Consider the following 12297-nt stretch of genomic DNA (forward strand, 5'->3'; position numbering starts at 1 on the left):
GGGAAGTGTGGCCATGTGTGCAAACGTGCAACTTGTGTTTCATTAAACAATAAATAAACGTCTAGAACACAGGCAAGTGCTGGGGGCTCAGGGACTTATTCAACACTGAATCACATTTAGGCAAAGATCTATGTCGTAGCAGGTGTTTTTCATTAGTTATCAACAAAATGAAATTGCAAAAGCGGTCCAAAATTAATTCTGAAATTGTGTTCGTAAATCTACTAACTTACACAGCTTTTTATAAATGCCTCTGCCATCCAATGAACCTTGGTCAGGAGATAACTTACCGTTTTTAGCATCATGCTCCCTGCTAATCCAAGCCTGGCCAGGCAGACGCCATTCCACTCTGTACTTGATAATGGGCACGCCCCCCATGGAGTCGGGCTCGTCAAACTCTACCACTGCTGTGCTGGAGAAGGGTTCCACTTGTTGAATTTCTGGTGCTGATGGAACCTCTGCAAAAGAGTGCACACAAAAGCTCATTCTAAAACACATATATGCAAAATACCTTCTAGTATACACAGTATACACTGTTTACTGCTTGTGTCAATGTAGTGACTACAACCCATTGGATTTTTATTGTCTTATGATATACTAGTTATTGGAAGATATTACTGTATAGAAGCATTAGGTTGTTGTGTGAGGGCTTTTGAAATAAAGCATGACTTTATGAAGGAGTTAAGTGTCCCTACAGTGTAAGGTTGCAGGACTGTACGTGTGCCTTACTAGACTGCAGGGAGAGCATGGCATTTAAAGGCATTAAAGGAGCTGACGTGATTGGCTCAGATTGATACCAGCCACTGCAACACCTCCTGATAATGTACTGCTCCACATCAGCTCTTTTCACATGCCTCCGGTACCCCAGAGCCTAATGTCCCCTGATTACTGATGTGCCGGACACTTTTACCTCCAGTCTGAGCTGTACTCTGATTCATTAAGTGTATAAGTAAGTGTATCACAGCAATGGAGCATCCTACACAGTTTAGAAGTTCACACTGTAATGCTGATGTTTTATCTTTCGATGGGAAGGACCGAATAATGCCAATCAGTTTGTCAGGTGGGCATTATGTCCATTGCATTGTATGAATACAAGTACTGGAACCAATGTTCAGTGCTGGTAATTAGAAAGCAACACTGAATGTTAATCTCAGAGCAGGTGAATGAATCATCTAATCCTTAAACCATGTATGTATGTCTGCACACCTCCAAGAGACATTCACCAGCATCATGCAAACAGAGACAAACAGACATGACTGAAAATGATCCTCCTTCTGTAATAATACAACTGCCTAATCTTTTCTGCATTGTGTACCATTAGTATATAATGCAGAAACTGCTTAATTACCCTTGAAATTGAAATTACATTGTTTAGCGAAGCTCTTTGCCTGATGCTAAATGTTGAATTTTCTCATTTACATATCACTGTGGAAAATAAGGTGAAGACATATTAGAGAGGTTCTTTATGGATTTATAGTACCCTTTTAGACCAGCTATGCTTGGAAGGAGTCACTTCAGCATACTGATGAGTTGTGCAGCAAATGAAAAAGCAGAGAGAAAACACCTCAGAGGGACTACAATATATTACACAGTGGCAGCAAAGGTTGTTAGCACAATTAATTCAACTACACTGTATTTAGACAAAGTCCTGAGTGACCCGCCTCCTCTAATGGATCCGAAACGTTTTTTGTATACCAAATGAAGCTTCCACAAACCAAAAGCAGTGCAAAGAAAATTAGAATTTGTGGACTGCATGGTCTGAATTTATTTTCTATTTACAAGCTGCCTTTTGGACACCTCATACATACATTTATTAACAGATGTATCTTAGCTACGACGCTGTTAATTGTCTCAAGGAGAACAGTCAGAAGTGGACGTTTCAGATCTTTTCTCGATTAAATACAAATAAAACAGGGATTCTAATCATCTCCGCTGATGGAGCAGAAATCCAGATTTTGAATAGATTTGTTTCTCTATCCCTCTTTGTATCTAAACTAAGAGCCTAAATTACTATAACAGTAGTTTAGGCGTGTCAGAAAATTCACTAGAAATCTGGGAACTGTCATTCATACATCCATTACCTCGCTTCTTCACTACTGTAAAGCCATTTTTACTGGAATTATTAAAAGATCACTTGACTGACTACAGCTTGTTAAAAGGTCTGCTGCTGGGATTTCATATGCATATTTTACATAGCTTCCTACACTGCCTTCTGATTGCCTTTCACTTTAAATGTTATCTCTGACTTCTAATGGCCCTTGGCCTGGTTTTATTGCTGAGCTGTTAACCCCCTGTCTTCCCACACAGAAAGGTTAGAACCATATAGGGTAGTATGACGTTGGTTGGGTGAAGATTGACATGGGAGAGAGAAGCTTCGGGTGGTATTCAGTTCTTGTGCAATATGAGCCGGTAAAGTCACAAATGTTATCTTGTTTGTTTCTTCCCGGTGGTGTGGTTTGGTTTAAAGCATCACAGACTGAACAGGCAGGTGCTGCCACATCATGGGTGGGTTATGAAGTCACTAAAACCTCCAACACTCCCCACTAACCCCAAATGTGGGATTTTAAATGAACTTTTTCACACATTCAGTTAAATGTAATGCTTGATTTTTTGGTGAACAAACCTGCTTGGATAAGAAGGAACTCCTTGGACTCGGTGCCCATCGTATTGGTTGCTGTACAGTTGTAGCTCCCAAAGTCATTCTGAGAATCAGGGGTAACCTGAGAGAGAGAAAAAGAGGAAACACTGAGAAACATCAGATCATGTAGTGAGAACCTGTGAAGAAATAACTGAAAAGACCCTCCAAAAACTTGAATATGTATGTACATCGTTGGATGTAATTGGTACTTATTGGGATATTGAAATTCAGCAGTTTATTCATCAAGAGTGATTCATTTGGATTGGGGCCGGTATGCAAATGCAACGCATATCTGCTGTAGGAACTAATCATTACACTGCTTCATTACACTGTATATAGCACTCTGTACTCAATAATTACTCAATTATTGCATTCAGAGCTGCTTGGGAATTACTTGTTAGCTATTCATGACAATGTGTTTTCCTGTTTCAATCTATGGAAAACAAATAGAAATTCCTTTTTACATTACTTCTACATTGTTGTTTTTTTTCTGTTAATATGACTCAATTATACAAAAATATACAAAAAAGCCTTTATGAAGCTTTGTTTAAGAATCACATCATAATTAAAACTATTTCCAATTGCTTCAAATAGTTCATAATTTGTCGCTTTGTATTCTAGTAACTCCTCTGCTTTTCTATGTCAGTAATGTTGCAGCAGACCTCCAGGTAGCTGATGGTTGGTGTGTTGAAGATCTTCAGGTTGGTGGTGTTGGCAGAAGGCAGCTGGAGGCCGTCTCTGAACCAAACCACCGAGGCTCCGGGGTGAGCTTCCACCTCACAGCTGATGTTGGCGGGGTTTCCTTCCCATGTGTACACTGTCACTGAACCCAGGATCTTTGGAGCATCTGCAGCAACACACAGGGGAGTAAAGATGGCAAACATTACAACAGGCGAGCAGACTGATAATCTGAAGTGTTAACTGCTTCAGTCTGGTTCATGTGGCCATGATACATGGATCAACTAACCACAGGAAAAATTAATTCATTTCATGTTCATATTTTTCTCTTCGAGGTAGACTTAGAATAGAATAGGCTTCATTGTCATTGCGGTACAATGAAATTAGGGACTTGCTGTATGTGTTTTCTCCTTTTCTCAGTGACTTTAATTGAAAATTGTTCCAAAGAAAAATCTTCCATTTAGAGGAACAATGTCCCCAAGAAAAAAATGACTGAACATACAATAGTCAACACATAGAAGCAATATCGATTGGAAAAGCTTCTTTTATATATGAAGCTAAAGTGCCAAATAGAAGTAAACACCAACATTATACAGCACATCCAGGCAAAACAAGACAATATCATCAGACAAGGCATAGCTAGCAAGTGGACATGTCCTAACAAAATCAATAGAACAGATAAGTAAGAGAAGATTGTGTATGCTTCTGTTATACAGAATTAAATATGAAAAGCTACGTCTCAGAATCTCAGAATTACTGTTCTGCTCACACTTCTTTTTAAAATCAAAATGTTTCAACACTGTCCTAGCGTCTGGGACAGCTAAGGAACAGGACAAGATCCATCTTGGAACAGCTCAGACTAGAGGACCTGTCTCGGCAGGCGTGAGCACGAGTTCTATTCCAACTTGAGGATTTTTCTTTGGACCTCAAACATTTATTTTGGACAGGCACAACTTGGCAGAACTGAGTGGTCGACCAGCTTTGGTTTGTGCATGCATTTTGCCAACATGAATAAAATGCTCACAAGTACATTCTCATTTTCATCCAACAGGTATCTTAATGTAATATTTCTATAATCCAGAACCAAATCTTGAAGTCATTCCAGAATTATGTGGGAACAAGGAAAAATGTGATGCTCTGGTGACTCTATCCTTTTTACACAAACATGCGCATTATCACCAAACCCATCAAATTTCTGGATAAAAAATCCACAGGACTGATAGAAATCAGTCAGCTGCGAAAGGCCCACAGAGTCTTTTATTGCAGGAGCAAAAAATTGTGGGTAGGCAATATTTCCTTCCCTCCCCGAAGCTCATCTTCTCAGCATTATCAGCAGATGTCATCATGGCAACCAGTGAGATAATTCATTTAGCAATCTTTGTAATCAAAAAAACATTTAAAACTCACTCCTAAAAGCAGCTGGAGCAATCAGAGCAATGACAGCAGAACCTGCAGTCTTTATAGTAAACAAATACAAAGTGTTGCTGTATTTGCCTTACATTTATACATCCCATGCAAGTTCTTTTATGATATCTACTTCAGCTTTAATAACGACCTGTGCTGGATTTGTGGAACATTAAATTTAGCTCATTTCATTTATGACATAAAGTAAACGCGTTGTTTTACTGCAAGATGCTTCAGCTCAGCAATTATGAAAACTTTAATGTCTCTAATGGCTGAGTGCCATCAGCGAGAGAATCGCGTCAACAAAAACAACAGAGCTGAACACTGTCGCTTCCAACTGCCTACAAAAACAGATTTTTATAGTTAATTTCTGGTTTGATCCGCATGACATCCGTTCTTTCTGTGACTGCCCTATGAAAGCTGCAGAGATACCAATAACACAGCTCCATTCATCCCATACTGTGAGCCCCATTTAGCAATACTTTGACATGCTCGCTGAATTAAATTGATATCATGTGGTCAAAACTCTTAACCTTGAGCCTGCATTTTGCCTCATCATTGACTGTTTTACTGTATTATTTCCTTTTTATTATATCTTCCTCATATCGTTGAGCAGTGCTCCTGAATGCAGTGAAGTATGCTTTGCTTCCCGAGTGCCGTGGAATGCTGTGGCCCCTGACATTGTTGGGATTTTACTTCAGTCTCTGGATCCTTGAGAACTGCCACTGCGATTGATGGAAGAGGCTCAGTCAATAGATGCCCAAATGCCTGCAGCACTGATTACATTCTCGCTCCTTCCATCAATTCTGCTTTTGGGCCTCATTGACTCACTACAATACCTGTGACCTACCTGTTTGATTTCTGTAGCCTCCCAGTCTGTTGGTCTAAGCTAGCTATGTCTGCAAATAACAGGGATGTGTCTGCTAGTGGTGCTCATGTAGATCACATAGAACACAAAAGTCATACAAAACAAAAACAACGACTAGGTCTATAAAGAAATAATTAAATCAATCAATAAACCAAACAATCAATCAACCAATCAATGTCTCACACACTGTCTTTTTGGTGCACCATCTCAGAAAGTACATACAATTTGCAACATACCAGTTTTAGTAACTAGTAACGTTGGATTACAAACAATTTATTGATTACTTTTGGATTACTTCAGTATTAGACGTAAAAAATATTGCATGTTATTCTAAGAAATTGATGCAACCACAAAAGTTTGAGTTCTACAAATTGGTTATTCAGCCGCCATGTGAAACAAGTACAACATGAAAAATAGTTTGATAATTTTAAAATTGTCATATTTTAAAGATGTGAGCAAAAATTTTATGATGTAGTCTTTGACAACATAACTATAAACTAATATATAACTAATAATAATAAATGCAATCTGGGAAGATTATTTCTTTTTATCTGATCCCAATTACATTGAATCTGTTACCATCCAATCCTGATTGTAATTGTGTTTCGAACTTGGCAACTACAAAAAAAGAAATGCTGGCATTTCTGACTGTAAACCCAACAGGACGTAGTGATGACTACTAAGAGGTGACCTGCCTGCTTGCAGCTCAAATAGTGTTTTCATTAAACTTTCAAGCAAAACAAACCTCGGCCGCTGACAAAAAAGGAGTTCAAACAGTGAAGATATTAACACTTTCCTATCAGTCCTTCAGCAGAAAAATATAGACACACTCAGCCCAGCTAATGGGATCATGCTGTGCAGCAGATAGGAAGTTCTATGCTGAGATAACGTCTTCATTGTGTGAGTGGGTGAGTGGTGATAGAGCGGACAGAGTGAGAGCTGTGCTCAAGACAAAGCACCTTTTCTTATCGATAATTGCTTGGCAACAGTGAATCAACTACCTGATTATTTGCTGATTACTCTAGCTAACTGCAAGCCCTCAAGCAACTCTATCAATGCTGCATTGTGATTATATCTCTGAGCAAATTGTTGGTGCATTGAGAGCAGGGCTTATTAATCCAATTAAACATTCATTGGCTTTATTCATCACTTTCTTTTTTCACAGAGGTAACATTCGATAGATTTCCAAAACAAGATCACGTACAATTTAGCTTCCATTATGCAAGTAAAATCTTTCAAAGCATATGTTTTGAGTTTGCTCAGTTACTGATGGGAAAACGCATGCCAAAACACAACAGCAGGACACAAGCACATTTCTGTTATCATGCTTGTATGTTCATTTCTCCTGATGTTTAGATACATAGTCTCTAACTATTAAGGCAGTTTTGTTTTGCCTCTGTACTCCAGCACATCAGAGTTGAAGTGAAACAGTGAATATGAGGTTCAGGTTCTGACCTTCAATTTTAATTTGAGAGTGTTTACATCGACAATAAATGACCCATGTAGATCGTAGAGCCAAAGGTTTAAAGAAAAAGGGGGCAGCTAGTGTTACATTGCTGACCCTAAATGGATATGAACACCTCCAAGCAACTTGAAGCAAGCTCACTATCATGGTTACATTAGCATCCTATTACAGGCCTGGGTCAGGTGGCTGCACAAACTGCATCTTCTGACACATTTCCGTGGTCTACAAGCTCCTCCTGTGGTCCTACTTTGGTTTGGATTATTTTTGGGACTTTCTTTGCAGCCTGTGCCAAGCAAAGACGTAAATGTTAACTGACTGAAGCCGTCGGTTTTATCCAAAGCTAAATATCATTCACGTGATAGCATACGTTAAGTTCTCTTTCTTAATAAAACTAATGCAGTTGGGAATGCGTGGCTGTTCGGAGCAGGCCAATGGTTTGGCCCCCTGCATTGTTCTAGAGAGCAGCTCATCTGATCAACTTCAAACTTGAAACTGCACTTCCATGGGTCCCCAGCAATACACCCGCCAATGAACAGCTGTTGAGAAGTGCGAAGAACACACATACACACTCAGGCTCACACACACATCTGATGTAGAGAGGCTGGCATATTGCAGAGGTCAAGATCCGCTGAATGTTTTCTTTTAATAATATCTCTAACATTTCACATCCAAGCAACTTCAAACTTGACACTGCACTTCCCTCAGTCCCCAGCCATACACATGCCAAGAGTGGAGTAGATCAGATGAATAGTTGTTGAGATAAGAACACACACCACAAGCACAGAATCCTTCCTTTATAGTTAAATAGTCTTGTAGGCCTCTTGATTTCTCTGATAGTAGCGTCTCTCTCTCCCTTTTGCTCTGAAAATGCACTGGGTGAAACTCTCTGCAACAATGTTTTGATTGTGGGCGAGCGGGGATGAGAGAAATGAGCAGAGTAGCAACTGATCTGTCAGCTGGTGCAACTGGCTGCACAACTCTTTCTGAACATGGAATACTAGTCTAGTCTTTCAGTCTGCGAGTGAAACCAGCTCCAGGTTTTGTTGTCAGCCCATCAGAATCAAAAATCTCAATCTCTTTCACTCCAACATCAGCCAATCACACAAGGAAAAAAAAATGTACACATGCAAACAACATTACAACGCATGTTGTGGTTTAAATAAAAGGCCTGAAGTTTAAGCTTTCCTGGACTGGAAAGACATGCACTCTTACTCTTACTGTTATATTGCGAGCATTATTGATTTTTCTGCCAACAGGTAAAATCAACAGCTAATGAACAAAGCCCAGAAAAGTTCTCAGGGTGCTGTCAAAAACCATTTTAAGAAACAGAGGAAATCACTACTTGAGCAGAAATAGACATATTGGAAAAAAAAACATCTTGGCACCAAGAACATCATTTCCAAAGAAATTACTCCTGGAGTGCACTGAACTCCACAGAATGCTGCTGTATCACCGTCAAAGAAAGGAATTTTACAATTTACAACTAGACAAACTCTTTTAACTGACTTAATGATTTTGTGTCATTTCATCTGAAGACTGTCTTTGGAAAAATTACAGTTTTCTTGAGAATTATTCAGTCTTTATATCCTGACTTAACAACTTCAGTCCCTGTTTCAGCGGAGAATTGATGAGTTTTTCTAGCACTGACACTTATTCTTTGATCTATATTAGTCATTAAGTAGTGCAGCAGTCACTCTGTTTTGAAATAGGATTCTGACTGTGTGAAAAATATTATTGAAAATCAGGTACTGATGTCAGAACTCTAAAAAAGTCAAAATAAAAAGCATAAGTTCTAAGTTCAACTTCAAAATACGGCACCTTATTTGCTTTCATTCTGAGAGTGAAATGAAAAGTAAAAATTCCATATTCCCTCTTCTTCATTCATTTACTCATTCATTCATGCATGCATTCCTGTATGTTGTATTAGGACACTACAAACTAAAACAGAATAGTGTAAAAAGAGTTGGGTGACTTACAGCGGACTTCCAGGTACATGTGCTGGTCATCCTGACCGATGGAGTTGATGGCGGTGCAGAGATACTGGCCGGCATACGTGAACTGGACGTTTTTCAAGGTGAGAGAGGACACACGTGCGTGGCTGCGAACCACAATGTTTCTATCAAGGCTCTACAAAGAAGAGGAGAAAGTAATTATTCATACTTAGAAAGTGTGACATTGAAATGAATGCATGTCCTTCTATCCTGTAATTCCCCTTGCTTGTCTCTGAGAGTTTTTATATTTATTGGTGTAAACACTGGAAGCTTCCCACTAAGTAGAAAAAAGAAAGAAAACACAAGCCTGAGAGGTGATGAGGTTAGGCATCAGGTTTGTTTGGAATTAAACGGTAAAAAAATACAAGATGCACTGTGATCTGAACACAAACTCCAAACAAAGAGACCGTGATGAATAATGTTTGAATGACAGGTGACCTAAAGTTCAGTAGTTCAAATAGAGAAAGACAGAATGGAAAAACAGAGAATCTTGTACAGACTGGAAGGAAGTGTCTTTAATTTTTTAATGAAAAAAAAAAAAAGAACCAAAGTGTTTTCATTGATATTATTGACAATAAGAAAAATATAGACACACACACAGTCTTATCCTTTCCAGTGTGGATGTAATAAAATTACAGCTGGAGGCAACTTATTGTCCCTTAGGATATCATGGCCACTGAGAAACTATCCCTGCTTCATCTTGAGAATGAGCAGGTGCACAAAGCCCAGGCCAATACACTGCAAACTCCTTCAGAGTGTCAATTACTGTCTCTGCCATTTAGCAGTCTAGTTGGAGGATTAGAGTTAGTGTAACAGTCTAATTGCAGGTGGGCCAAAAGGCTTGTTAAACCTTGTTTTCATCTGCCTTTATTGCCCTGCCTACTTAGCTGAATCTTAGTTGTGCATATGCGGGGTCAACTAAGGGTTGCCTTAAGCAGAGCAAGCTCTCAGCACAGGTGTGCAGCTGACATCTCAGTACACTCCATGACCTCACTTACCTTTTTGCTAATGCAACCTAGCTTGATCTGCAGTGTGCATGTAACCACATACAAATATGAGGCCAAAGAATGGCTGTTCTCTATTCCACACTGTTGTCAGTAACCACATCGGACCATTTTCACATACAAAGCCAATGCAACCCATCCACCGGGACACTAAACTAGATAAAATTTTGAAAATACGCTGCAGAAGGTAGCAGGCAGAAAGGCATGAATAATGAAGAGGACCCATGTAGCGGGCCCTATAAAAACTCTGCTGTTAAAAATACAGTAACAGCTTTTCTTGCCTCTGGGCGACACAGTTCAAACCAACAGGGGATATACATCTTCCTTCTAGCTGTCATGATTTTTTTATTAATATTCCAGGCATTCTAGGTGCTTCAGCATTTATGTTTTATAAATAATTGAATGATATTAGTTGTATTAGCTTTATGGTGTGAAGCGCTATCCCCTGCAGAGCAGGAGGATGCAGATGTGGCAGAAACATTTCTGCTGTTTACTGAGGATCTGAGGGAGTGTCCTGGAACACTTTGAAAGGGCAGCATTAATCTTGTCTTACTGCAGTGACACAGGTAGGGTCTGCACTGGGCACATAGTTGGAATGTAAATGGGTATAACGTTAAAGGAGGATAATACTTAAATGACACAACAGGGGTGGAAGTGAACAGGCAGACCTTTGAACAGGATTAATTAATAAATTCTAATCATACAGCTCTGTCGCCAAATTATTTACAAAAGGTGGACTTGTAATGGAGAGCATGGAAATTATTTTTCACAGTTTTCCCTGTTTGTAAATTCACTGCTTTTTGTTTTGCAGGGTGGGACTGACACTGTCTTACATAACCTGTCAATACATATGCTTTGCTTGTCATAAATTCTGCACTACAACTGTGAGCCAGAATCTGCACAGGCTGCATCCATCAGTGATGCGGTGGACAAACCCCATTCACTCTTTGTACATGCTGCTTTCAACACCTACAGCCCTACTGGGGCTTTATAAAAAGATGTTAATCCAGCATTAAATGTCATATAATGGATTTCTGGAAATACAAAATGCCGCCTGGGAACAAATGTTCAAACCAGTTGATGTTGATGCATGTGAGAATTTTGTAGTTGAATTACTCTGGTTTGTCAGCAGTCAACATGAAAGACAAGCATGACAAAGAATCTAATAATTCTAACAGGCCACGTTATTAACAAGACAACAAGGTAGCAATGAAAATGTTAACAACATGACGGGAATAAATAGTCTGTCAGGCATTGGGTCATAAACGATTGATTGACTACTGGGATTAGATGAACATCTTATATGTATCACCAACGATTTTACAATCTGTCTGTGACTGAGTGTCACATAGCTGTCGAGTCTCATTTTCATAGTGAGCGATCCAAAAAGTTGTTGCGACATTTCCCTCTGGAGGAATAACCTGTCAGCCTGCTGGTTACGTATCATAGACGTGAGAACCTATAGTTTATAGCTCTTTTCCAACACAGGAACATTAGAACTTATAACCCACGGCTTCCCATAACCTGAACTTTTAAGAACCTTTAAGCATTATTTATGTCACTTATTGGCTGTCTGCACGCCTATATATTCTACATTCTGTATGTATTTTATGGTGAGTAGTCCTATGGGTATTGTAGGCACCTTTGCTGCACTCAGGAGAAGCCAAAGACAAAATTCCAATGAGTTGGACGAGAAAGTGAATCTAATTTAATCTAATCTAATCTAATCTAATCAGGACATGGACACCTTCATTTGCGTAAAAAGCCCTCTCCATTGGTCACCTTCTTTAAACAATAGGTTGCCCTCTCTTACTGATAGAAATACTGTAATTAAATGGTCAACAATGTCTTAAACTGGCCACACAAGCTAAAAACTAATAGACAAAAAAATCGCCCAAACTGGGAGCAGGATCTTCCTGCAGCATGTTGTACATGAAGGTGAACATGTGCGTCCTCCAGGAACTAAACAGTCTGTTAAAACTAATGGTTTAAGTGGTCCTTGTCAACTAAAGGAATAAAAACATTGACATTGAGGGGGCCGTGGTGATCGAGAGACATAGCTGTTGAGTCACTTACCATGAATTCACAAAGCAGCTCATGATGGACTAGTGGTGAGTATTCATCTGCTATTCCCTGCACCTTATACAGATATCCTGCTAACAGTAGAGTTCATGCCTTGCAAGAAGCTTTGTCATTGGTGTAGTGTGAGTACCAACTTTAGTAATGAATGATGAACCTTCAAACAAATCTGT

General features: G+C 39.3%; 1 protein-coding gene across 2 annotated transcripts in view; it reads right to left on the minus strand.

Moving 5' to 3' along the window:
* Positions 1–12297, minus strand: part of ncam1a (neural cell adhesion molecule 1a) — a 70451-nt gene that overhangs the window by 41664 nt on the left and 16490 nt on the right. For both annotated transcript variants that reach the window (XM_070844238.1, XM_070844237.1), the window contains exons 6-9: positions 9027–9177; positions 3298–3482; positions 2621–2717; positions 288–455 (exon numbers count right to left, since the gene is read on the minus strand). In XM_070844238.1, coding sequence (XP_070700339.1) covers positions 288–455; positions 2621–2717; positions 3298–3482; positions 9027–9177 — 601 coding nt within the window. The remainder of the gene's footprint in view (positions 1–287; positions 456–2620; positions 2718–3297; positions 3483–9026; positions 9178–12297) is intronic.

Source organism: Pempheris klunzingeri, chromosome 14 (assembly GCF_042242105.1).
Source record: "Pempheris klunzingeri isolate RE-2024b chromosome 14, fPemKlu1.hap1, whole genome shotgun sequence".
Classification (NCBI taxonomy): domain Eukaryota; kingdom Metazoa; phylum Chordata; class Actinopteri; order Acropomatiformes; family Pempheridae; genus Pempheris; species Pempheris klunzingeri.